At 42.4% G+C, this 27441-nt stretch overlaps 4 protein-coding genes across 5 annotated transcripts; all 4 read right to left on the bottom strand.

The window, feature by feature from the left end:
• Positions 1 to 897: 897 nt before the first annotated feature.
• LOC115733543 lies at positions 898 to 16668 on the bottom strand. The gene is made up of 3 exons (XM_048277937.1): positions 16525 to 16668; positions 15733 to 15803; positions 898 to 2071 (listed from the first exon to the last, which is right to left on the bottom strand). Exons 1-3 carry the CDS (start codon positions 16666 to 16668, stop codon positions 1006 to 1008), a joined length of 1281 nt encoding a protein of 426 aa, XP_048133894.1. The 3' UTR covers positions 898 to 1005.
• Positions 917 to 15801, bottom strand: LOC125312880. Of its 2 annotated transcripts, XM_048272698.1 has the most exons (3): positions 15762 to 15801; positions 4831 to 6078; positions 4395 to 4584 (listed from the first exon to the last, which is right to left on the bottom strand). In XM_048272698.1, the coding sequence occupies exon 2, from the start codon at positions 6003 to 6005 to the stop codon at positions 4878 to 4880; it is 1128 nt and encodes a 375-aa protein (XP_048128655.1). In that variant the 5' UTR covers positions 6006 to 6078; positions 15762 to 15801; the 3' UTR covers positions 4395 to 4584; positions 4831 to 4877. The 2 variants fall into 2 exon arrangements, with proteins under 2 accessions (XP_048128653.1, XP_048128655.1); XM_048272696.1 differs by lacking the exons at positions 4395 to 4584; positions 15762 to 15801 and adding an exon at positions 917 to 958 and having other exon boundaries at positions 4831 to 6194.
• Positions 16669 to 17804: 1136 nt separating the features above from the next.
• LOC125312882 lies at positions 17805 to 19579 on the bottom strand. Its single transcript, XM_048272702.1, has 2 exons — positions 18253 to 19579; positions 17805 to 17999 (listed from the first exon to the last, which is right to left on the bottom strand). The coding sequence occupies exon 1, from the start codon at positions 19420 to 19422 to the stop codon at positions 18295 to 18297; it is 1128 nt and encodes a 375-aa protein (XP_048128659.1). The 5' UTR covers positions 19423 to 19579; the 3' UTR covers positions 17805 to 17999; positions 18253 to 18294.
• Positions 19580 to 25116: 5537 nt separating this feature from the next.
• Positions 25117 to 27201, bottom strand: LOC115733394. The gene is made up of 2 exons (XM_030664046.2): positions 25924 to 27201; positions 25117 to 25249 (listed from the first exon to the last, which is right to left on the bottom strand). The coding sequence occupies exon 1, from the start codon at positions 27096 to 27098 to the stop codon at positions 25971 to 25973; it is 1128 nt and encodes a 375-aa protein (XP_030519906.2). The 5' UTR covers positions 27099 to 27201; the 3' UTR covers positions 25117 to 25249; positions 25924 to 25970.
• Positions 27202 to 27441: the final 240 nt, after the last annotated feature.

Genomic DNA, 27441 nt, shown 5'->3' with positions numbered 1-27441 from the left:
ACAGGCATGCATTAGAAAGGTTAAATGATGGTAACTTCAATCGGTCCGTAGCATCAACGAACACATATCCGTCTCGGCATGAGTCCGAGATATGAGGATTGAACCATAGCAAATGAAGTCCCACTTTAGGAAGCTTTCTGTTGAGAAGGTTGAGAACCTCGACGCCTCAACCGTGTTCCTAACTCCGCAGCAGCTAACAGGATTCAATCTTCAAGAGACAAATCACAAAACAGGATGTGCTTAGAGTTGCCAACCGGTACTATAGTCTGAAAGCTCAAAGGAATCCAGCGACTCGGCGGATTGCTCAGATGCCATCTACAATGCGTGATCCTGCGGTCTTGAAGTTGACACGGTTGGACACGAACAATACCGATTCAGGAGACAACCTACATGAACTCACAAAATAAGAGACGTGAAAGAGAGTCGATTCGAAGTGGCGGCGCTGGAGATTAATCCGAGCGTGGGAGGTTAAAATGGCGAGCAGTGAAGCAGGGTTTGGCAGAGCGAACTTACAATCTATCTTCACTTTACAACCATCATGCAGAACACCAATGCACATTATAGAGCCAGTAGTTGCAACAAAGAACTCAAGTTTTAACCTATCACACTGAAGAGTGCTGTGTATCAGAAGATTCAGACTTCCAAACCTTTGGATATATGGTTTCCACTTTTGTCAAGCTTCTCAATTTGGAAAATTTACGGAATCATGAACAACTTAACTTTCTGATCTTCCACAACAAAGGATCATATAGGCCATACTTTCAAACTAACATTAAACCTCAAGGAATGGTATACAGGAAGCCTACGAATAAAGAACCAACTCAAAAGGGAGAGTACGAAACAATGGACATTGTCCTACGGTTTCATAAAATATGGTAGGGGTTCTCCATCGATACACGACACAGTTCGAAAGAATCGACAGCCAAAACTAGAGACACAAAATAAACACTATGTCTACCTAAAATGAAAGAGGGACAAATGAATTATTCGGTACCTTGTGCTACTTCATGGAACCAGCAACCTCATCGCCATATGCTTCTTCTCCTGATATATATCCAGCAATTCCGGAGCTTCCTCGAGATGAGGGGTCACAAACTTCTCCAGAAAATCATCTTCCGAAATTTTCAACAGGGTAGTCAAACCAACCTTCGTCTTCGTCAAACCATGCCACGACAAATGTTTAAAAACCAAACATCGAGGTCGAATCCATTTTTCTAAGCTCAGCGACATCAACCAAGGATGTCGCAGAACAAATGAAGATTCAAACCCCATTTCCTTGACAAAGAATCCCATCACTGACATTATTTTTTCGTCCGACGACGTCATGCACCCAGGACACTTCACAAAAGCTCTCATGGCATCATCTCTAGACCAACCCCACCGGCTATAAGCATCGAATTTCCTCTCCCATGTTGATTCGCTCATCCCCGCGACCGCTAACATAGCCACAGAGAACTTTAGCGCAGAAGGATCATCAAAGCCCATCCCCATGGTTTTCTCCACAATTTCCTCGAGGTGATTGTGCTGATTTATCATCATCCTAGACTGACACTTAACTAACCACACAATGCGTGATTCACGCACTCCGTTCTCTCTCAAAATCTTGACGAAGGGATCAATTGTAGCCTCGAAACCATGTGACAGTATTCTCGGATTGCCTCTAATAGCTGTAACCGCATACTTTTCGCACAGGAGAAACTCCCTAAGCCTACCGAAATTGGGGATGAGTTGCTTCTCTAAGCTCCTATGCAACAAGTAGGGAGAGGCAGTGATTATTCTCGCCAGGTCAGAGCCGGAAAAGCCGACAGAGCGCAGATAGTTCAATTTGGGCAAGAGGGTCCTCTCAGGACTCGCCAAAATCAGCGGAGGCCACTTCCTAATCATATCCAAAATCTGGGATTGAGAGAAACCATGGCTCTTCAAGGCGTTAATGACCGCGTCGGGTCTCGCGGAGGTTTCGAAGGCGACGCGGTTGCAAACGAACAATGCCGATTCCGGGGACAACCCACATGAATTCACGAGATAAGAGAATGCGAAAGAGGGTGGATTCGAGGTGGCGGTGGAGATTAATCTGAGAGCGATGGGCCAGAACAGCGGGCGGCCAAGCAGGGTTTTAGAGAGCGAACTGAACATGGGACTTAGACTGGGACAAACGGCGAGTACATGTACAATTCACAACCAAAAAAAATCACGTTCGATTGGACCGACCTCTCTTCTTCCTTCTCTCCCTCGCAGATTCTCCGTCGATGAGGATAGGACTTCCAGTCCCGAACCCAAGACTTCGGAGCTTCCTTCTACAGCACATGGAAATCTTCACCTCTCCTGAGGAAATTTACAATAAATAATGCACAACAAATAAGAAACGTTTAAGAAGTTTGGGATTTATATAAGTTACGGATCGAAATGTAAGGGACAATTGTCGAAAGGATAAAACAAAAACAAACAAAAAAATATCTTAAATCTATTGAATTTGTATCAATTCAATCTTAAACCATTTGCATTTATTCTAATTCAATCCATCCAGTCAATTTTTTCCTAAAATCGCTAATGTGTTCTACGTGACTTCACCGACGCTAAGATAAAATTTTGTTAACAATATCATACTAAATTTTATGATTTATTTAATTTTGTCTCTTTTTTTTTATTTTTCTCCAACGAGGGTCAAGACTCCCGAGGGGCTAGCATGGCGAGGGTCGAGCCTCACCAGGGCCGTGAGGGAGGTCAAACCCTTGCCAGACTTGGGCGAGGGCAGCCCTCACTAGGGATCTCGAGGTCGACCTTCTTAGTTCCTCTTCGAACATAAAAAGAAGCACGTAGTCACGGTTGAGCTCGCGCTTCCGCATCGGCTTTGGTCTCACGGCCTAAGCGAGGCCGAGGCGGCTTTTAGCGAGGGCTCGACCCCGTCCAACCCAGCCCAGACGAGTGACATTGAGCCTCGCCTGGCAAACCCTTGCCAGCCACAACGAAAAAAAGGAAAAAAGAAGAAGAGCAAAATAGAAAATTCATAAATATTCGAAACTACGTGGTCCACAAAAGCCAATGGACCAACATTTCTTGCACAAGCTTGAATGGTGGCTGGTAAAATCAGCTCCGTCACAAGATGGATGAATCGGTTGCAGCGACTTATAGCATAGCACTTCTCTTTTAGCACCTCCCACAAACACAAGCACGCATCCGAAAGGATTAATGATGGTAACTTCGATCGGTCCACAGCATCATTGAACACATATCTGTTTCGGCACGAGTCCAATATACAAGCATTCAACCATAGCAAATGAAGTCCCACTTTAGGAAGCTTCCGGTTGAGAAGCTTGAGAATCTCGACACCTCAGGTGTGTTCCTAACTCCGCAGCAGCTAACATGGTTCGATCTTCAAGAGACAATCACAAAACAGGATGTGTTTAGAGGCGCCTGCCGTTACTACAGTCTGAAAGCTCCGAGGAATCCAAGTGATCCTTCTATCAACTGCTCGGCGGAATGTTCAAACACTTACAATGCATGATCCCGCAGTCTTGAAGTTTTTTTTTTTGACACGGTCTGGGATTCGAACACTCGACCTTTTGCGAGAGGAAGAGTGCGCGAAGCAGCAGCGCCACCCAAGTGGGTGGTGACATGCAGATTCAGGAGACAACCCACGGACACCCCAGACCAATTCACGAAGTAAGAGACCGTGAAGGAGGTTTGATTGGAGGTGGTGGCGCTGGAGATTAATCTGTGCGTGGGAGGTTAAAATGGTGGGCAGTGAAGCAGGGTTTGCCAGATCGAATTGACAATCTATCTATGCTTTACAGCCACCATGCAGAACTCCAATGCACATTGTAGAGTCACAGTAGCTGCAACAAAGAATTGAAATTTTAACCTGTCACCCTGAAGAGTGCCTTGCATCGGAAGATTCAGACTTCCAAACCTTTGGACATATGGTTTCCTCAATTCTTTTTGGCACTTTCCTCAAGCTTCTAAATTTGGAAAAATTTCGGGCAAATAAAGAACGAACCTGCATAACACGAAACAACTTAACTTTCTGATCTTATTAAGCCCACAACAAAGGATCATATAGGCCACGCTTTCAAATGAACATTAAACCTTAAGCCAAGGAATGCAGGATGCCTACAAATAAAGAATCAACATAAAAGGGAGAATAAGAAACAGTGGGCATTCTCCACGGTTTCGCAAAATATGGTAGGGTTCTCCATCGATATACACCATACAGTTCAAAACAATCAGCAGCCAAAAGTTGAGATGCAAAATAAGCAGAATGACAACCTTAAATGAAAGAGGGACAACGAATTATTTGGTTCGCTGTGCCACTTCATGGAGCCAGTACCCTTGTCGCCATATGCTTCTTCTTCCGATGTATATCCAGCAATTCGGAGCATTCTCGAGTTGAGGGTTCACAAACTTCTCCAAGAAATCTTCTTCCGAAATCGTCAACAGGGTAGTCAAGCCAAACCGGTCACCCAGAAGAGTACTGTGTTACAGAAGATTCAGACTGCCAAACCTTTGGATATATGGTTTCCTCATTCTTTTAGGCACATTCCCAAAGCTTCTCAATTTGGAAAAATTTTGCGCAAATAAAAAATGAACCTGCATACATGAGCAACTTAACTTCTTGATCTTATTAAGCCTAAAATCAGGGACCATACAAAACCTCAAGGCAAGGAATACAGGGAGCCTACGAATAAAGAACCAACTCAAGGGGACAGTACGAAACAATGGACATTGTCCCATGGTTGCACAAGAAAAATGGTAGGCAGCTGTCCTCCATCAATACACAATATTGTTCGAAAGAATCAACAGTCAAAATGCGACACAAATAAACAGAATGACAACCTTAAATGAAAGAGGGACAAGCCAATTATTTGGTACCCTGTGCCATTTTACAGAACCAGAGTCCTTGTTGCCATATGCTTCTTCTCCCGATATATATCCAGCAATTCCGGAGCTTCCTCGAGATGAGGGGTCACAAACTTCCCCAGGAAATCTTCTTCCGAAATCGACAACAGGGAAGTCAAGCCAATCTTTGTCTTCGTCAAACCATGCGACGACAGATGTTTAAAAACCAAACATCGAGGACGAATCCGTTTTTCTAAGCTCAGTGACATCAACGTAGGGTGTCGCAGAAGAAACGAAGATTCAAATCCCATTTCCTTGACAAAGAATCCCATTACTGTCATTATTTTTTCTTCGGATAAAATCATGCACCAAGGATACTTCACAAAAGCACTCATGGCATTATCTCTAGACCAGCCCCACCTGCTATAAGCATCGAATTTCCTCTCCCATGTCGATTCGCTCATCCCCATGACCGCTAACATTGCAACAGCGAACTTTGCCTCAGAAGGATCATCAAAGCCCATCCCCTTGGTTTTCTCCACAATTTCCTCGAGGTGATTGTACCGATTTATCATCACCCTAGGCTGACACTTAACTAACCACATGATGCTTGATTCACGCACTCCATTATCTCTCAAAATCTTGACGAAGGGATCAATTGTAGCCTCGAAACCTTGTGACAATATTTTCGGATTGCGTCTAATAGCTGTAACCGCATGCTTTTCGCACCGAAGGAAGTCCCGAAGCCTGCCAAAAGTGGGGATGAGATGCTTCTCTAAGCTCCTAGTCAATAAGTAGGGCGAGGCAGTGATCATTCTCACCAGGTGAAAGCCGGAAAAGCCGACAGAGCGCAGATACTTCAATTTGGGCAAGAGGGTCCTCTCAGGACACGCCGAAATCAGCCGAGGCCACTTCCTAATCATATCCGAAATCTGGGATTGAGAGAAACCATGGCTCTTGAAGGCGTTAATGACCGCTTCGGGTCTCGCCGAGGTATTGAAGACGACCCGGTTGGAAACGAACAATGCCGATTCCGGGGACAACCCGCATGAATTCACGAGATAAGAGACCGTGAAAGAGGGTCGATTCGAGGAGGTGGTGGAGATTAATCTGAGAGCAGCGGGCAAGAACAGAGGGCGGCGAACTAGGGTTTTCGAGAGCGAACTGAACATGGGACTTATGGACTGAGACAACGGCGAGTACAATTCACAAGCAAAATCACATTCGATTCGACTGACCTTTCTTCTTCCTTCTCTCCCTCGCAGATTCACCTTCGCTGAAGAGAACTTCCAGTCACGAATGATCAAAAAGACCCCACAGTTTCCTGAAAAGAGAGTAAAAATTTGGCAAAATGAGACAAATGATACGTCAATTTTGACCGATGTATAATGGAGTCGCTCGACTTTTAATTTAATATATTTTATATAATCCACAACAACAAAAAACTATATTGAACATCATTAATAGCTTTGAATATGTTAGAAATCTGGACATATGATAATTACATAGTTACATATTAATAGTTGGAGAATTACATTGTATATTGGGTCAATATTCAAAGGTCATTTGTATTATTATCCCTAAAAATAACGAAGAATAAAATTACACCAACCAAGTAAGGATGCTTTGGTCATTGGAACTATGATTGACATATAATAGGATACAGTGAGATACCAAGTTCTCCCGACAATAAAAGTGGATATATTTAATAATATCAAGTGTTTGGTACACTTCAAGATAAGATTATAAGTAACAAAGTATCCAATTAAATTAATTGAAAGCTAAGGAAAAATCCTAGATCTAGGAATTGTGGCCATCGCCTCCACAATGGCCATGATCTACTACGGCAACCACTAATACCGCGATGTAGCAACGATGCAAATCGGTAAATTTGAAGCCGTGACAAAGAGAATGGGCGGGGATTTCAGGCGACCACCAGAATTGTCCATGCTTCATCTCAAATTAATCAAGATATGCATGGTTGACGATACGAAAGATTTACAGGCTCTTCATCGCCATCTTCCCCCTCTTCCATAGAGAAGTTTAGTACCTCCATGAGGATTATAGTGTCGTGGCAGAGTCCTGATTTTGTCCACAATGATATTGATCATTACCTCAATGAGGTGGTGCAGGCGAAGCCACAGTTCTAGCCACCAATGTCTGAGGTGGTGCCAGCATTGCTTTCATTGAGGGTTAGACCCTTGATTGCTTCCACCCTTATCTATTGCTGGTTAGACCCTCATGGCCTCTAGCGAAGGCTTGAGCCTTGCTAGGGGCTCGACGAGGCTCGACCCTTGCCAGGCCAGCCTTGGCAAGGCCGACCTTAGGTAGGGACGGGGAGATCAATCCTTGCTCGGTCAACCATCGCTAGCCACAATGAAAAATAGAAAAGTAAAAGAGAAAAATAAAAAATTCAAAAAAAATTATTAAATTGTTCACGTCAATCAGACAGGTCCCACGTAGGTGGATTAGCTTCCATATTAGTAATTTCTGATATTATACCTAGATAAACTGAATTAACACAAATACAAAAGGTTTGGGACTACGTTAGCAGAAAAAAAAAAGGTGTAGGATGGAATTAACACAATTGCAATAAGTATAGAATTTTTGTTGGTAATTTTCCCTAGTTCTAAACTTTTTCATGTTTTTTCAATTGAGTCTATCCTATTAATTTGTGAAAAATCGCTAACGTAGATAATTTTATAATATTCTAGTATATATTTTTTTTATAAAAAGACAAGGCTATTTCTACCCCTATATGGCTAAATCCACCCAATTTTAACCAAAAAGACAATCTCCCTTAATCTTCAATTGAAATTTAAGTGGTGGCCCTAAATTTATCCATTTTCTTTCTCTTTCTAGTTTTTCTATTGTTATGTAGGATCTAGTTGCAACTATAACTAAGAATTTCACATGTTCTGCTTTTGTATATTGCGAGCGCTATATATATATTAACGTTAGGTTTTCCTTTCACAGAAGCTAGTTTCGTAAAAAAAAAAAAAACTTTGAAGAAACCCTCTATCAAAAAATAAAACCACACTTTCATTTTTCAACGTGAAACTCTACAAGAAAATGCTCAAAAAAGAAATTTTTTTCCAATGCCAGTCAAATCTCATCATTTTGGATTGACAAAGGTAATATCATCGATCAAGTTTTTATGAATAAAAGTCAAAATGCCTTATTGTGCATAAGTTTTTCACGGCAACGATTTTTTAGAATATTCCTAAACATTCCTTTAACGTATCACGTGCTTTGTGTGAAAATATCTCATCAATAGGAAGGGAAAAAAAAAGACATTCTTTTATGTGGTAAGTGGGAGACTATATATATTTTCCAGGAAATTTCTCTATACAATAAGAATTGTTTCTATGGAAGTAAAATCTAAATAAAATAAAATATTGCATTAGATAAACACAAAATATCCACAATAAACAAAGACAAAACATGTGAGATGCTTAACTATGACAACTAGATCCTAAATAGAAATAGAAATAGAAATAGAAACAAATAAAGGCAAAAAAAAAGATGGACTGGGGACAACCATTTTAAGTTGCAATTGCATGATGGAGGGAAATTTTGTCTTTTGAGTGAAGAGCAGGGTGTATTAGTAATATACAGGGTAGAAATAGCATCGCCCTTTAAAAAAAATACTTATTTTTTTATTTTATTTTATTTTTCCTTTCGTTTCGTTTCTTTTGTTCCTTTCTTTTATTTTCCTTTTTCCTTTTTTATCTTTTATCTATTTCCTATGTGGCACAGGCCTGCGATGACTTGAACGTAGAAAGAGCTAATTTCGAAGACAGTCCGTGCGATTTTATGTGGTAAGAGAATATAAATCACTGATGAGGTCGATACTAATCAAATCGGATGATGAAATGATTCAGTTTGGGGAGGCTAGCCCAAGATCCCTAATTGTAAGCAAGGGCTTTGCGAGTCGAGTCGAAGATATCTGATGGTGTGACGACCGCAGTTGCCAGATCGAGTAAAGATACCATCTCCATTGTTGACGTTCACTGGTTTCGTGAAATAGACTTGGAGAACGATGAAACAAAATGGATAAATCGAACACATAATCATGTTTTTTCTTTTCTTTCACTTTTCCCGTTTTTTTTTTTTTTACCCTTTCTTCTACCTCCAGGCGACCTGACCAGATCTACGCGCTGCACCCACTACGCCACCTCTATTCAATCCCGAGTGTTCTATAGCAACTCCGACAGATTTCAAGCGAATCTAGGCGTCTCTCCGCATCAACAGGTCCCGGCGACCTCCCAGGTGCCGGTCAAGATTTCCAGTGATCCCCAACAAGCCTCTAGTTTCCTGGTGGTGCCTCAACGCCTCATCACTTCTTGTGGCCACACCGAGGCGCTCATCCAGCAGCCTTGCCCGAGATTCTGAACCCGCGACAAAGCATCATTGACGACCAACACGTAGTCAGACACCGCCCATGCTGACCACCGTTGTGAGTATAGCGGCCACCAAGAATCGCTGTAGGCCGCCAAATCCAGCCACGAGCCCATCATTGCCATCCGCCGATTGCAGAGCCAATCCAATCCGATCTGCATGGCGAGGCCAACCTAGCCCAGGCCAGATCTAGGGAGCTCAAGACTTGCCATGGACGGTGAAGCCTGCCCTCGCCAAGGTGGACAGCGAGCATTGGGTCTGCAAGTGGCTTGAAATCAAGTGATCTCGTCACAAGATGGATCAATCACTTGCAGGAACTTATAGCACAATACTTCTCCTTTAGCATCTCCTACAAAGACAAGGAGGCATCCGAAAGGATTAACGCCAGTAAGTTCGAACCCATCTCTTTGCCTTGACACAAGTCCAAGATATTAGGATTGAACCATAGCAAATGAAGCCCCACTTTAGGAAGCTTTCCGTTGAGAAGCTTGAGAACCTCACCACCTCAAGTGTCTTCCTGACTCCGAAGCAACTAACACGATTTGATCTTCAAGAGACATGATCACAAAACAGGATGTGCTTAGAGGCGCTTGCCAGTACTGATAGCTGAAAGCTCTCAGGAATCCAGGTGATCCTCCTATCAACTGCTCAGTGGATTGTTCAGATGCTTTCTACAATGCCTGATCCCACGGTCTTGAAGTTGGCACGGTTGGACATGAACAACACCTATTCAGGAGACAACCCACACGAATTCATGACGTGAGAGACGGTGAAAGAGGGTTGATTCTAGGTGGCGGCACTGGAGATTAATCTGAGCATTGGAGGTGAAAATGGATGGCGGTGAAGCAGGGGTTTGCCAGAGGGAACTTACAATCTATCTATGCTACACAACCATCGTGCAGAACACCAATGCACATTATAGAGTCACAATAATTGCAAGAAAGCACACAATATTAACTGGCTTAAGTATACTACAAGTTTCACTACAAGTGTCAAAACTTGCGTACGGCGCCAAAACTTTCAAAACGATCACTTAAGTACCAAATTTTTTGAAAAACGATCACTCAAGTGTTAAATTTTTTGAAAAACGCTCATTTCAATGTCAACTCCAGAGAGGCACTTCAGCTAAATATAAATAAAAAAAGATCACATCGGATTTTCGGCGAGATACATTAGCTCAAATCGGAGTTGGCGCTGAAGTAAGCGTTTTTAAAAAAAATTGGCACTTAAATGATCGTTTTGAAAGTTTTGGCGATTTTAGTGTACTTCAACCAATTTTAACCTGTCGCCTTGAATGGTGCTGTGTACCAGAAGATTCAGACTTCCAAACTTTTGGATATATGGTTTCCTTATTCTTTTTGGCACTTTCCTCAAGCTTCCCAATTTGGAAAAATTTCGGGCAAATAAAGAATGAACTTAACTTTTTGATCTTATTAAGCCTACGACTCAACTTCAACAAAGGCCATGCTTTCAAATTAACATTAAGCCTTAAGGCAAGGAATGCAGGAAGCCTACGAATAAAGAACCAACTTAAAAGGGAGAATAAGAAACAATGGACATTCTCCAGGGTTTCACAAAATATGGTAGGCATTCTCTATCGATACACCATACAATTCAAAAGAATCAGCAGCCAAAAGTTGAGACGCAAAATAAACAGAATGACAACCTGATGTGCGCATGGGCGAGTGATTCCGTCGGTAGGACTTGAAGGATGGTTCTGATGTGTCGGATGCTCCCACATCGCAACCTTAAATAAAGAGGGATAAGTGAATTATTTGGTTCGCTGTGCCACTTCATCGAACCAGTATCCTCATCGCCATATGCTTCTTCTTCTGATATATATCCAGCAATCCGGAGCTTCCTCGAGATGAGGGGTCACAAACTTCTCCAGGAAATCTTCTTCCGAAATCGTCAACAGTGTAGTCAAGCCAAACCTGTCACCCTGAAGAGTGCTGTGTTTACAGAAGATTCAGACTCCAAACCTTTGGAGATATGGTTCCCTCATTCTTTTTGGCACTTTCCCAAAGCTTCTCAATTTGGAAAATTTTGCGCAAATAAAGAATGAACCTGCATACATGAGCAACTTAACTCCTTGATCTTATTAAGCCTAAAATCAGGGATCATATAGGCCAAGGTTTCAAACGAACATTGAACCTCAAGGCAAGGAATACAGGAAGCCTACGAATAAAGAACCAACTCAAAGGGAGAGTACGAAACAATGGACATTGTCCCATGGTTGCACAAGAAAAATGGTAGGCAGCTGTCCTCCATCGATACACAATATTGTTCGAAAGAATCCACAGTCAAAATTCGAGACACAAATAAACAGAATGACAACCTTAAATGAAAGAGGGACAAGCCAATTATTTGGTACCCTGTGCCATTTTACGGAACCAGAGTCCTCGTTGCCATATGCTTCTTCTCCCGATACATATCCAGCAATTCCGGAGCTTCTTCGAGATGAGGGGTCACAAACTTCTCCAGGAAATCTTCTTCCGAAATCGACAACAGGGTAGTCAAGCCAATCTTAGTCTTCATCAAACCATGCGATGACAGATGTTTAAAAACCAAACATCGAGGACGAATCCGGTTTTTCTAAGCTCAGCGACATCAACGTAGGGTGTCGCAGAAGAAATGAAGATTCAAACCCCATTTCCTTGACAAAGAATCCCATCACTGCCAATATTTTTCCTTCGGACAAAATCATACACCAAGGACACTTCACAAAAGCTCTCATGGCATCATCTCTCGACCAACCCCACCTGCCATAAGCATCGAATTTCCTCTCCCACATCGATTCGGTCATCCCTGCAACCGCTAACATAGCCACGGCGAACTTTGACGCAGAAGGATCATCAAAGCCCATCCCCTTGGTTTTCTCCACAATTTCCTCGAGGCGATCGCACGACGTCATCAGCGTCCTGGACTGACACTTGACTAACCACAAAATGCTTGATTCACGCACTCCGTTGTCTCTCAAAATCTTGACGATGGGATCAATGGTAGCCTCGAAACCTTGTAGCAATATTCTCCGACTGCGTCTAATAGCCACAACCGCGTACTCATTGCCCCGAAGGAAGTCCCGAAGCCTACCAAAATTGGGGATGAGATGCTTCTCTAAGCTCCTAGTCAATAAGTACGGAGCAGCAGTGATCATCGTCGCCAGGTCAAAGCCGGAAAAGCCGACAGAGCGCAGATACCTCAATTTAGGCAACAGGGTCCTCTCGGGACTCGCCACAATCAGCCGAGGGCACTTCCTAATCACACCCGAAATCTGGGATTCAGAGAAACCATGGCTCTTCAAGGCGTTAATGACCGCGTCGGGTCTCGCGGAGGTTTCGAAGACGACGCGGCTGGAAACGAACAACGCCGATTCCGGGGACAACCCACATGAATTCACGAGATAAGAGAAAGCGAAAGAGGGTGGATTCGAGGTGGCGGTAGAGATTAATCTGAGAGCGGTGGGCAAGAACAGCGGGCGGCGAAGCAGGGTTTTAGAGAGCGAACTGAACATGGGACTCAGACCGAGACAAACGGCGAGTACAATCAAAACAAAAAAGAATCACGTTCGATTCGACTGACCTCTCTTCTTCCTTCTCTCCCTCGCAGATTCTCCGTCGATGAAGATAGAACTTCCAGTCCCGAACACGAGACTTTCAGAGCTCTCCTGAGAAATTTGCAATAAATAAGCAAGAACGACTAAGAAATCCTAAAAATCTATTGAAAATTGCCTAAAAAAAAAACAAAAACAAAATAAATCTATCTAAAATTGTATCTAATTTAGTCCATCCAGCCAAATTTTTGCCCGAAATTACTAACGTAAATATTAATCATCTTACGTAACACCACCTATGCTGAGATGAAATTTTTTTAACAATATCATAATAAATTTTATGATTTATTTAATTTTATTTTTTCTCTCCCTCTCTCTATTTCTCTTTTTTTTTTACTTTTTTTCGTTATGGACAGCAAGCTGGGCGTCACGTTGGCGAGGGTCAAGCCTCCCTAGCGACTAGGATGGCGAGGGTCGAGCCTTCCCAAGGCCGCAAGGGAAGCCAAACCCTCGCAAAACTCGGGCAAGGGCAGCCCTCACTAGAGGCTTCGAGGCCGATCTTCTTAGTTCCTCATCGGACATACAAAGAAGCGTGTAGTCACGTTTGAGCTCACGGTTCCACCTTTTGAAATAGGGGAAAATTAGTAGAGTTCTAAATAAAAGGCAAAATATTCGAAACTACGTAGTCCACAAAAGCCAATGAACCAACATTTCTTGCACAAGCTTGAACGGTGGCCGGTAAAATCAGCTTTGTCACAAGATGGATGAATCGGTTGCCGCAAATTATAGCGTAGCACTTCTCTTTTAGCATCTCCCACACAGGCATGCATCCGAAATGATTAATGATAGTAACTTCGATCGGTCCATAGCATCAACGAACACATATTTGTCTCGGCACGAGTCCGAGATATGAGGATTGAACCATAGCAAATGAAGTCCCACTTTAGGAAGCTTTCCGTTGAGAAGCTTGAGAACCTCAACACCTCAAGTGTGTTCCTGACTCCGCAGCAGCTAACAGGATTCGATCTTCAAGGGACAATCACAAAACAGGACGTGCTTAGAGGTGCCGGCCGGTACTATAGTCTGAGAGCTCAAAGGAATCCAGTGACTCGGCGGATTGCTCAGATGCCATCCACAATGCGTGATCCTGAGGTCTTGAAGTCAACCCGGTTGGACAAGAACAATACAGATTCAGGACACAACCTACACGAACTCACAAAATAAGAGACCATGAAAGAGGGTTGATTCGAGGTGGCAGCACTGGAGATTAATCCGAGCGTGGGAGGTTAAAATGGCGGGCAGCGAAGCAGGGTTTGGCAGAGCAAACTTACAATCTATCTTCGCTTTACAACCATCATGCAGAACACCAATGCACATTATAGAGTCACAGATAGTGGCAACAACGAACTCAAATTTTAACCTGTCACCCTGAAGAGTGCTGTGTATTAGAAAAGATTCAGACTTCCAAACCTTTGGATATACGGTTTCCACTTTCCTCAAGCTTCTCAATTTGGAAAATTTACGGAATGAACCTGCATACATGAACTACTTAACTTTCTGATCTTATTAAGCCCACAACAAAGGATCATATAGGCCATGCTTTCAAACTAACATTTAACCTGCACAAGCTTGAAAGGTAGAAACAATGGACATTGTCCTACGGTTTCACAAAATATGGTAAGGGTTCTCCATCGATACACCATACAGCTCGAAAGAACCGACAGCCAAAACTAGAGACACAAAATAAACAGTATGTCAACCTAAAAATGAAAGAGGGACAAGCAAATTATTCGGTACATTGTGCCACTTCACGGAACCAGCAACCTCGTCGCCATATGCTTCTTCTCCTGATATATATCCAGCAATTCCGGAGCTTCCTCGAGATGAGGGGTCACAAACTTCTCCAGGAAATCTTCTTCCGAAATTTTCAACAGGGTAGTCAAACCAACCTTCGTCTTCGTCAAACCATGCGACGACAGATGTTTAAAAACCAAACATCGAGGTCGAATCCGTTTTTCTAAGCTCAGCGTCATCAACAAAGGATGTTGCAGAAAAAATGAAGATTCAAACCCCATTTCCTTGACAAAGAATCCCATCACTGACATTATTTTTTCGTCCGACAACGTCATGCACCAAGGACACTTCACAAAAGCTCTCATCGCATCATCTCTAGACCAACCCCACCGGCTATAAGCATCGAATTTCCTCTCCCATGTTGATTTGCTCATCCCCGCGACCGCTAACATAGCCACGGCGAACTTTGCCATAGAAGGATCATCAAAGCCCATCCCCATGGTTTTCTCCAGAGTTTCCTCGAGGTGATTGTGCTGATTTATCATCATCCTAGACTGACACTTAACTAACCACACAATGCGTGATTCACGCACTCCGTTATCTCTCAAAATCTTGACGAAGGGATCAATTGTAGCCTCGAAACCATGTGACAATATTCTCGGATTGCGTCTAATAGCTGTAACCGCATACTTTTCGCACAGGAGAAACTCCCTAAGCCTACCGAAATTGGGGATGAGGTGCTTCTCTAAGCTCCTATGCAACAAGTAGGGAGAGGCAGTGATTATTCTCGCCAGGTCAGAGCCGGAAAAGCCGACCGAGCGCAGATAGTTCAATTTGGGCAAGAGGGTCCTCTCAGGACTCGCCAAAATCAGCCGAGGCCACTTCCTAATCATATCCGAAATCTGGGATTGAGAGAAACCATGGCTCTTCAAGGCGTTAATGACCGCGTCGGGTCTCGCGGAGGTTTCGAAGACGACGCGTTTGCAAACGCATAACGCCGATTCCGGGGACAACCCACATGAATCCACGAGATAAGAGAATGCGAAAGAGGGTCCATTCGAGGTGGCGGTGGAGATTAATCTGAGAGCGATTGGCAAGAACAGGAGACGGCGAAGCAGGGTTTTAGAGAGCGAACTGAACATGGGACTGACCTCTCTTCTTCCTTCTCTTCCTCGCAGATTCTCCGTCGATGAAGATCGAACTTCCAGTCACGAACGCCAGACTTCGGAAATTTTCACCTCTGCTGAGGAAGTTTGCAATAAATAATGCACAACGAATAAGAAACTTTTAAGAAATTTTGGAAAATTGCCTAAAGGGTAAAACAAAAATAAAAAAATCTTAAATCTATTGAAATTATATCAATTCAGTCCTAAAATATTTGCATTTATTCTAATTCAATCCATCCAGTCAATTTTTTCCTAAAATCGCCGACGTGAACGTCAATCGTCCCATGTGGCTCCACCGACGTTGAGGTGAAATTTTATTAACAATATCATAATAAATTTTACGATTTATTTAATTTTATCTCTTTTTTACTTTTTTTATTATTATGGCCAGCGAGGATCAAGACTCCCTAGCGGCTAGGATGGCGAGGGCCGAGCCTCGCCAAGGCCGTGAGGGAAGTCAAACCCTCGCCAGATTTGGGCGAGAGCAGCCGTCGCTAGAGACCTCGAGGTCGACCTTCTTAGTTCCTTTTCGAACATACAAAGAAGCATGTAGTCATGGTTGAGCCCACGCTTCCACATCGGCTTTGATCTCGCGGCCTGGGCGAGGCCGAGGTGGCTTCTGGTGAGGGTTCGACCCCCTCCAGCCAGCCCTAGCGAGGCCGACCTCACCCAAAGACAGTGAGATCAAGCCTCACTCGGCCAACCTTACCAGCCACAATGAAAAAGGGGAAAAAAGAAGAAGAGCAAAATAGAGAATTCATAAATATTTGAAACTACGTGGTCCACAAAAGCCAATGAACCAACATTTCTTGCACAAGCTTGAACGGTGGCCGGTAAAATCAGCTCCGTCACAAGATGGATGGATCGGTTGCCGCAAATTATAGCATGGCACTTCTCTTTTAGCATCTCCCACACAGGCATGCATCCGAAATGATTAATGATGGTAACTTCGATCAGTCCATAGCATCAACGAACACATATCTGTCTCAGCACGAGTCCGAGATATGAGGATTGAACCATAGCAAATGAAGTCCCACTTTAGGAAGCTTTCCGTTGAGAAGCTTGAGAACCTCAACACCTCAAGTGTGTTCCTGACTCCGCAGCAGCTAACAGGATTCGATCTTCAAGGGACAATCACAAAACAGGACGTGCTTAGAGGTGCCAGCCAGTACTAAAGTCTGAAAGCTCAAAGGAATCTAGGTGATCCTTCTATCAACTGCTCGGCGGATTGTTGAGTCGCTTACAATGCATGAGCCCGTAGTCTTGAAGTTGACACGGTTGGAGACGAACAACACAGATTCAGGAGACAACCCACACGAATTCACGAAGTAAGAGACCGTGAAGGAGGTTTGATTGGAGGTGGTGGCGCTGGAGATTAATCTGTGCGTGGGAGGTTAAAATGGTGGGCAGCGAAGCAGGGTTTGCCAGAGCGAACTTACAATCTATCTATGCTTTACAACCACCATGCAGAACTCCAATGCACATTGTAGAGTCCCAGTAGCTGCAACAAAGAATTCAAATTTTAACCTGTCACCCTTAAGAGTGCTTTGTATCAGAAGATTCAGACTTCCAAACCTTTGGACATATGGTTTCCTCATTCTTTTTGGCACTTTCCTCAAGCTTCTAAATTTGGAAAAATTTCGGGCAAATAAAGAACGAACCTGCATAACACGAGCAACTTAACTTTCTGATCTTATTAAGCCCACAACAAAGGATCATATAGGCCACGCTTTCAAATGAACATTAAACCTTAAGCCAAGGAATGCAGGATGCCTACAAATGAAGAATCAACATAAAAGGGAGAATAAGAAACAATGGACATTCTCCACGGTTTCACAAAATATGGTAGCCATTCTCCATCGATATACATCATACAGTTCAAAAGAATCAGCAGCCAAAAGTTGAGACGCAAAATAAGCAGAATGACAACCTTAAATGAAAGAGGGACAAACAAATTATTTGGTTCGCTGTGCCACTTCATGGAGCCAGTACCCTCGTCGCCATGTGCTTCTTCTTCCGATGTATATCCAGCAATTCGGAGCATTCTCGAGATGAGGGTTCACAAACTTCTCCAGGAAATCTTCTTCCGAAATCGTCAACAGGGTAGTCAAGCCAAACCAGTCACCCTGAAGAGTACTGTGTTACAGAAGATTCAGACTGCCAAACCTTTGGATATATGGTTTCCTCATTCTTTTAGGCACATTCCCAAAGCTTCTCAATTTGGAAAAATTTTGCGCAAATAAAGAATGAACCTGCATACATGAGCAACTTAACTTCTTGATCTTATTAAGCCTAAAATCAGGGACCATACAAAACTTCAAGGCAAGGAATACAGGGAGCCTACGAATAAAGAACCAACTCAAGGGGACAGTACGAAACAATGGACATTGTCCCATGGTTGCACAAGAAAAATGGTAGGCAGCTGTCCTCCATCAATACACAATATTGTTCGAAAGAATCAACAGTCAAAATTCAAGACACAAATAAACAGAATGACAACCTTAAATGAAAGAGGGACAAGCCAATTATTTGGTACCCTGTGCCATTTTACGGAACCAGAGTCCTCGTTGCCATATGCTTCTTCTCCCGATATATATCCAGCAATTCCGGAGCTTCCTCGAGATGAGGGGTCACAAACTTCCCCAGGAAATCTTCTTCCGAAATCGACAACAGGGTAGTCAAGCCAATCTTCGTCTTCGTCAAACCATGCGACGACAGATGTTTAAAAACCAAACATCGAGGTCGAATCCGTTTTTCTAAGCTCAGTGACATCAACCAAGGATGTCGCAGAACAAATGAAGATTCAAACCCCATTTCCTTGACAAAGAATCCCATCACTGACATTATTTTTTCGTCCGACGACATCATGCACCAAGGACACTTCACAAAAGCTCTCATGGCATCATCTCTAGACCATCCCCACCTGCTATAAGCATCAAATTTCCTCTCCCATGTCAATTCGCTCATCCCTGCGACCGCTGACATAGCCACAGCGAACTTTGCCTCAGAAGGATCATCAAAGCCCATCCCCCTGATTTTCTCCACAATTTCCTCGAGGTGATTGTAACTATTTATCATCACCCTAGGCTGACACTTAACTAACCATGCAATGCTTGATTCACGCACTCCATTATCTCTCAAAATCTTGACGAAGGGATCAATTGTAGCCTCGAAACCTTGTGACAATATTTTCGGATTGCGTCTAATAGCTGTAACCGCATGCTTTTCGCCCTGAAGGAAGTCCCGAAGCCTACCAAAAGTGGGGATGAGATGCTTCTCTAAGCTCCTAGTCAATAAGTAGGGCGAGGCAGTGATCATTCTCACCAGGTGAAAGCCGGAAAAGCCGACAGAGCGCAGATAGTTCAATTTGGGCAAGAGGGTCCTCTCAGGACACGCCGAAATCAGCCGAGGCCACTTCCTAATCATATCCGAAATCTGGGATTGAGAGAAACCATGGCTCTTGAAGGCGTTAATGACCGCTTCGGGTCTCGCCGAGGTATTGAAGACGACGCGGTTGGAAACGAACAATGCCGATTCCGGGGACAACCCACATGAATTCACGAGATAAGAGACCGCGAAAGAGGGTCGATTCGAGGAGGCGGTGGAGATTAATCTGAGAGCAGCGGCCAAGAACAGAGGGCGGCGAACTAGGGTTTTCGAGAGCGAACTGAACATGGGACTTATAGACTGAGACAACGGCGAGTACAATTCACAAGCAAAATCACATTCGATTCGACTGACCTTTCTTCTTCCTTCTCTCCCTCGCAGATTCACCTTCGCTGAAGAGAACTTCCAGTCACGAATGATCAAAAAGACCCCCAGAGTCTCCTGAAAAGAGAGAAAAATTTGGCAAAATGAGACAAATGATACGTCAATTTTGACCGATGTATAATGGAGTCCTCGACTTTTAATTTGATTAATATAATTTTTAAACTTTAACTCAATTTATAATATAATTTCTGAATTTTTATGTTTATTAATATGATCCTTTAATTTTTAAAATACGTTCAAACTTAATCTGCGAACTTGAATCAATGGAATAACTATATTAAACGTATTTCTTCAATTCAAGATTAAGTTGAATATATTTTAACAATTCATAGACTATATTGATTAAATTAAAAGTTGAGAGACCATATTGTACATTGAGTTAAAACTCAAAGACTATATTGATCATATCAATAGTTTGGGGACTACATTATATATTGGATCAATGTTCAAAGGCCATTTGTGCCATTATCCCTAAAAATAATGAAGAATAAAATTACACCACGCAAGGATGCTTTGGTCGTTGGAACTATGATTGACATATAATAGGATACAACGAGATATCAAGTTCTCTGGACAATAAAAGCGGATATATTTAATCATATCAAGTGCTTGGTAGACTTCAAGATAAGATTATAAGTAACAAAGTATCCAATTTAATTAATTGAAAGCTAAGGAAAAATCCAAGATCTAGGAATTGTGGCCATCGCCTTCACAATGGCCATGATCTACTACAGCAACCACCAATACTGCGGTCCAACAATGACGCAAATCGATAAGTCTGAGGCCATGACAAAAGAGAATGGGCGGGGATTTCAGGCGACCACCAGAATTGTCTATGCTTCACCTCAAATTAATCAAGATCTAGATTATTGACAATACGAAAGATTTATAGGCTCTTCATCACCATCTTCCCCCTCTTCCATAGAGAAGTTTAGTACCTCCATGAGGAATATAGCGCCGTGGTAGTCCTGATTTTGTCCACAATAATATTGATCATTACCTCAATGAGATGGTGCAGGCGGAGCCACAGTTCTAGCCACCAATGTCTAAGGTGGTGCAAGCATTGCTTTCATCGAGGATTTATCGAGGGTTAGACCCTCGATTGCTTCCACCATATCTATTGCGGGTTAGACCCTCATGGCCTCTAGCGAAAGCTTGAGCCTTGCTAGGGGCTCGACCCTCGCCAAGCCAACCCTAGCAAGGCCAACCTCACATAGGGAAGGGGAGATCGAGCCTTGCTTGGTCAACCATCGCTAGCCACAATGAAAAATAGAAAAGTAAAAAGAGAAAAATAAAAATTATAAAAAATTTATTAAATTGTTCACGTGAGCGCATACGGTGCCACGTAGGTGGATCAACTTCCATATTAGTAATTTCTGACCAAAATTAGCCGGATAAACTGAATTGATACAAATGTAAAAGGTTTGGGACTACATTAGCAAAAAAAAAAAATAGGTGTAGGATGGAATTAACACAATTGCAATAAGTATAGGATTTTTATTGGTAATTTTCTTGAGTTCTAAACTTTTTCATGTTTTCTCAATTGAGTCTATTCGATTAATTTGTTGAAAATCGCTAACGTAGATAATTTTATAATATTCTAGTATTTTTTTTTTTTAAAGACGAGGCTATTTCTACCCCTATATGGCTAAATCCACCCAATTTTAACCAAAAAGACAATCTCCCTTAATCTTCAATTGCAATTTAAGTGGTGGCCCTAAAATTATCCATTTTCTTTCTCTTTCTAGTTTTTCTATTATTATGTAGGATCTAGTTGCAACTATAACTAAGAATTTTAACCTATATATATATATATATATATATATATATATATATATATATATATTGAGGATTGATTGTAAATCTGCAAAGGACATTTTGCAGAAAGATATTTTAAATATTGCCTCTAAATAGATTTTTGCACGATGGCAAGACATCCTCTCCGTTTTTGACTTTGACATTGAATTTATACACGGGGATTCAAACTCTCTTCCCGATTTTCTCACACGCGAATTTTTACGGGGAAAGAATCCTCAACCATGCCCCCTAGAAAAGACAAAGGCAAGAGCAAAGCTCCTGCCCCGATAGAAAACCAAATAATTCCCGTAAAAATGACCCCCATTCGGAGCTGGCTTGAAGCCACCCGGTCTTCGGAGAAAATTGTGACCCAGCCACAACCAAAATTACCTTCCGGACCAGGACAATCATCCTCAACCAAAATTTTGAAACCAACAGGCTCGGGAGAATCACCCTCAGCCCTTATCCCTTTTGACAAACTTGCTATGATTCCTCCGGAATTTTTGAAGCAACCGGGATACGAAGTAGTGATCCCAGAAGAGGTACGATCTCCTTCACCTTTGAAACCAAAAAATATCTCAAGTGAGGTGGTTCTTCCGACTTCGCTAACCCCTCAAAAGACTGCTAAAACCAAATCCAAATGGTTCCCCAAACACTTGGAGAAAATTATATATATATATATATATATATATATATAGGTTTTCCTTTCACAGAAGCTAGTTTTGTAAAAAAAAAAAAACTTTTAAGAAACCTAATATTAAGAAACCCTCTATCAAAATAAATAAAACCACACTTACATTTTTCAAGGTGAAACTCTAAAAGAAACTGCACAAAAAGAAATTTTTTTTCCAATGCTAGTCAAATCTCATCATTTTGGATTGACAAAGGTAATATCATCGATGAAGTTTTTATGAAAAAAAGTCAAAATGCCTTATTGTGCATAAGTTTTTCAAGTGAACGATTTTTAAGAATATTCCTAAATATTCCCGTAACACATTACATGCTTTGTGTGAAAATATCTCGTCAATAGGAAGGGAAAAAAAAAAAGAAAGACATTCTTTTATGTGGTAAGTGGGAGACTCTATATATATTTTCCAGGAAATTTCTCTTTCATTTAAGAATCGTTTCTATGGAAGGAAAATGTAAATAAAAATAAAAAAATAAAAAGATATATTGCATTAGGTAACACAAAATATCCACAATAAACAAAGACAAAACATGTGAAATGCTTAATTATGACAACTAAATCCTAAATAGAAATAAAAATAGAAATAGAAATAAATAAAGGCAAAAAAAAAAAAAAGATGGACTGGGGACAACCATTTTAAGTTGCAATTGCATGATGGAGGGAAATTTTGTCTTTTGAGTGAAAAGCAGGGTGCATTAGTAATTTACAAGGGTAGAAATAGTGTCACCCTTTAAAAAAAAATTACTTATTTTTTATTTTATTTTATTTTCTTTTATTTTCCTTTCCTTTAGTTTCTTTTCTTCTTTTCTTTTATTTTCCTTTTTCCCTTTTTTCTCTTTTATCTATTTCCTATGTTGCACGGCCGGCGATGATTTGAATGTAGAAAGAGCTAATTTCAAGACAGACAGTCCACGTGGTTTTATGTGGTAAGAGAATATAAATCACTGATGAGGTCGATACTAATCAAATCGGATGATGAAATGATTCAGTTTGGGGAGGCTAGCCCAAGATCCCTAATTGTAAGCAAGGGCTTTGAGAGTCGAGTCGAGTCAAAGATATCTGATGGTGTGACGACCGTGGTTGCCAGATCGAGTAAAGCTACCATCTCCATTGTTGACGTTCACTGGTTTCGTGAAATAGACTTGGAGAACGATGAAACAAAATGAATAAACCGAAGACATAATCATGTGGATAAATCGAACACATAATCATGTTTTTTCTTTTCTTCCACTTTTCCTTTTTCTTTTTTAACCCTTTCTTCTACCTCCAGGCGACTGACCAGATCTAGGCGCTGCGTCCCCCAACCAAGGGGAAGCTAATCCGCAGCACCCGCTACGCCACCTCTATTCAATCCCGAGTGTCCTATAGCAACTCCAACAGATTTCAAGCGAATCTAAGCATCTCTCCGCATCAACAGGTCCCGGCGACCTCCCATGTGCTGGTCAAGATTTCCAGTGAGCCCCAACAAGCCTCTAGTTTCCTGGTGGTGCCTCAACGCCTCATCACTTTTCGTGGTCACACCAAGGCGCTCGTCCAGCAGCCTTGCCTGAGATACTGAACCCGCGACAAAGCATCATTGACGACCAACACGGAGTCAGACACCGCCCGCGCTGACCACCGTTGTGAGTATAGCGGCCACAGACCAAGAATCGCTGTAGGCCGCCAAATCCAGCCGCAAGCCCATCATCGCCATCTGCCGATTGCGGAGCCGATCTGATCCGCATGGCGAGGCCGACCTAGCCCAGGCCAGATCTAGGGAGCTCAGGACTTGCCATGGACGGTGAAGCCTGACCTCGCCAAGGTGGAGAGCGAGCATTGGGTCTGCAAGTGGCTTGAAATCAAGTGATCTTGTCGCAAGATGGATCAATCACTTGCAGGAACTTATAGCACAATACTTCTCCTTTAGCATCTCCTACAAAGACAAGGAGGCATCAGAAAGGATTAATGCCAGTAAATTCTAACCCATCTCTTTGCCTTGACACGAGTCCGAGATATTAGGATTGAACCATAGCAAATGAAGCCCCACTTTAGGAAGCTTTCCGTTGAGAAGCTTGAGAACCTCACCACCTCAAGTGTCTTCCCGACTCCGAAGCAACTAACACGATTCGATCTTCAAGAGACATGATCACAAAACAGGATGTGCTTAGAGGCGCCTGCCAGTACTGATAGTCTGAAAGCTCTCAGGAATCCAGGTGATCCTTCTATCCACTGCTCGGCAGATTGTTCAGATGCTTTCTACAATGCTTGATCCCGCGGTCTTGAAGTTGGCACGGTTGGACATGAACAACACCTACTCAGGAGACAACCCACACGAATTCAGGACGTGAGAGACCGTGAAAGAGGGTTGATTCTAAGTGGCGGCACTGGAGATTAATCTGAGCATTGGAGGTGAAAATCGATGGTGGTGAAGCAGGGGTTTGCCAGAGGGAACTTACAATCTATCTATGCTACACAACCATCATGCAGAACACCAATGCATATTATAGAGTCACAATAATTGCAAGAAAGCACACAATATTAACCGGCTCAAGTATATTACAAGCGTCAAAACTTGCGTACGATGCCAAAACTTTCAAAACGATCACTTAAGTACCAAATTTTTTGAAAAACGATCACTTCAGTACCTAAACTTTCAAAACGATCATTCAAGTGTTAAATTTTTTTAAAACGCTCATTTCAATATCAACTTCAGATAGGCACTTCAGCTAAATATTAATAAAAAGACGATCACGTCGGATTTTCGGCGAGATACATTAGCTCAAATCGGAGTTGGCACTCAAGAAGCGTTTTTCAAAAAAATTGGCACTTAAATGATAATTTTGAAAGTTTTGGCGCTTTTAGTGCACTTTAGCCAATTTTAACCTGTCGCCTTGAATGGTGCTGTGTACCAGAAGATTCAGACTTCCAAACTTTTGGATATATGGTTTCCTTATTCTTTTTGGCACTTTCCTCAAGCTTCCCAATTTGGAAAAATTTCAGGCAAATAAAGAATGAACTTAACTTTTTGATCTTATTAAGCCTACAACTCAACTTCAACAAAGGCCATGCTTTCAAACTAACATTAAGCCTTAAGGCAAGGAATGCAGGAAGCCTATGAATAAAGAACCAACTTAAAAGGGAGAATACGAAACAATGGACATTCTCCAGGGTTTCACAAAATATGGTAGGCATTCTCTATCGATACACCGTACAATTCAAAAGAATCAGCAGCCAAAAGTTGAGACACAAAATAAACAGAATGACAACCTGATGTGCGTGTGGGCGAGTGATTCCGTCAGTAGGACTTGAAGGATGGTTCTGATGAGTCGGATGCTCCCACATCGCAACCTTAAATAAAGAGGGACATGTGAATTATTTGGTTCGCTGTGCCACTTCATGGAACCAGTAGCCTCATCGCCATATGCTTCTTCTTCTGATATATATCCAGCAATCCGGAGCTTCCTCGAGATGAGGGGTCACAAACTTCTCCAGGAAATCTCCTTCCGAAATCGTCAACAGGGTAGTCAAGCCAAACCTGTCACCCTGAAGAGTGCTGTGTTTACAGAAGATTCAGACTCCAAACCTTCGGAGATAGAAGGTTTCCTCATTCTTTTTGGCACTTTCCCAAGGCTTCTCAATTTGGAAAATTTTGCGCAAATAAAGAATGAACCTGCATACATGAGCAACTTAACTCCTTGATCTTATTAAGCCTAAAATCAGAGATCATATAGGCCATGGTTTCAAATGAACATTAAACCTTAAGGCAAGGAATACAGGAAGCCTACGAATAAAGAACCAACTCAAAGGGAGAGTACGAAACAATGGACATTGTCCCATGGTTGCACAAGAAAAATGGTAGGCAGCTGTCCTCCATCGATACACAATATTGTTCGAAAGAATCCACAGTCAAAATTCGAGACACAAATAAACAGAATGACAACCTTAAATGAAAGAGGGACAAGCCAATTATTTGGTACCCTACGCCATTTTACGGAACCAGAGTCCTCGTTGCCATATGCTTCTTCTCCCGATACATATCCAGCAATTCCGGAGCTTCCTCGAGATGAGGGGTCACAAACTTCTCCAGGAAGTCTTCTTCCGACATCGACAACAGGGTAGTCAAGCCAATCTTTGTCTTCATCAAACCATGCGACGACAGATGTTTAAAAACCAAACATCGAGGACGAATCCGTTTTTCTAAGCTCAGCGACATCAACGTAGGGTGTCGCAGAAGAAATGAAGATTCGAACCCCATTTCCTTGACAAAGAATCCCATCACTGCCAATATTTTTCCTTCGGACAAAATCATACACCAAGGACACTTCACAAAAGCTCTCATGGCATCATCTCTCGACCAACCCCACCTGCCATAAGCATCGAATTTCCTCTCCCACATCGATTCGGTCATCCCTGCAACCGCTAACATAGCCACAGCGAACTTTGACATAGAAGGATCATCAAAGCCCATCCCCTTGGTTTTCTCCACAATTTCCTCGAGGCGATTGCACGACGTCATCAGCGTCCTGGACTGACACTTAACTAACCACAGAATGCTTGATTCACGCACTCCGTTGTTTCTCAAAATCTTGACGATGGGATCAATGGTAACCTCGAAACCTTGTAGCAATATTCTCCGACTGCGTCTAATAGCCAAAACCGCGTACTCATTGCCCCGAAGGAAGTCCCGAAGCCTACCAAAATTGGGGATGAGATGCTTCTCTAAGCTCCTAGTCAATAAGTAGGGAGCAGCAGTGATCATCGTCGCCAGGTCAAAGCCGGAAAAGCCGACAGAGCGCAGATACCTCAATTTAGGCAAGAGGGTCCTATCGGGACTCGCCACAATCAGCCGAGGGCACTTCCTAATCACACCCGAAATCTGGGATTGAGAGAAACCATGGCTCTTCAAGGCGTTAATGACCGCGTCGGGTCTCGCGGAGGTTTCGAAGACGACGCGTTTGGAAACGAATAACGCCGATTCCGCAGACAACCCACATGAATTCACGAGATAAGAGAAAGCGAAAGAGGGTGGATTCGAGGTGGCGGTGGAGATTGATCTGAGAGCGATGGGCAAGAAGAGGGGACGGCGAAGTAGGGTTTTAGAGAGCGAACTGAACATGGGACCTCGACTGAGACAAACGGCGAGCACAAATTCACAACCAAAATCACTTTCGATTCAACTGACCTCTCGTCTTCCTTCTCTCCCTCGCAGATTCACCTTGCTGAAGAGAACTTCCAGTCACGAATGATCAAAGGCTCCAGACATTCCTGAAAAGAAAGTAAAAAATATGAACAATCTCATTCTCTGATTTTAATTCTGAGAATAAAAAAAAATGAGAATCGCATTTGGTAACGCAAATAAATTTGATTCTAATTCTGTTTCCAAAATCAGTTTTAGAACAAAATAAAATGAAGTCTCACATCTTTCACTTTTCATTTTCAATTCTCTCATCATTTTCCCT

This window comes from Rhodamnia argentea, chromosome 1 (genome assembly GCF_020921035.1).
Source record: "Rhodamnia argentea isolate NSW1041297 chromosome 1, ASM2092103v1, whole genome shotgun sequence".
NCBI lineage: Eukaryota > Viridiplantae > Streptophyta > Magnoliopsida > Myrtales > Myrtaceae > Rhodamnia > Rhodamnia argentea.
The sequence above is the reverse complement of the archived record's forward strand: the minus strand, read 5'-3'. Positions and strand labels throughout refer to the sequence as shown.

What these genes read in the sequence shown, in the direction of transcription:
- LOC125312880 (XM_048272698.1), bottom strand. Translation starts at nt 6,005, where the DNA reads ATGTTCAGTTCGCTCTCGAAAACCCTAGTTCGCCGCCCTCTGTTCTTG.
- LOC115733543 (XM_048277937.1), bottom strand. Translation starts at nt 16,668, where the DNA reads ATGCCTGTGTGGGAGATGCTAAAAGAGAAGTGCCATGCTATAATTTGC. An exon ending in CATTGGCTTTTGTGGACCAC is followed by an intron (nt 15,804 to 16,524) that starts GTAGTTTCAAAT and finishes AAATTTCCGAAG; the next exon opens with TCTGGCGTTCGTGACTGGAA. An exon ending in GAAGAGAAGGAAGAAGAGAG is followed by an intron (nt 2,072 to 15,732) that starts GTCAGTCCCATG and finishes CATCGCTCTCAG; the next exon opens with ATTAATCTCCACCGCCACCT.
- LOC125312882 (XM_048272702.1), bottom strand. Translation starts at nt 19,422, where the DNA reads ATGTTCAGTTCGCTCTCGAAAACCCTAGTTCGCCGCCCTCTGTTCTTG.
- LOC115733394 (XM_030664046.2), bottom strand. Translation starts at nt 27,098, where the DNA reads ATGTTCAGTTCGCTCTCTAAAACCCTACTTCGCCGTCCCCTCTTCTTG.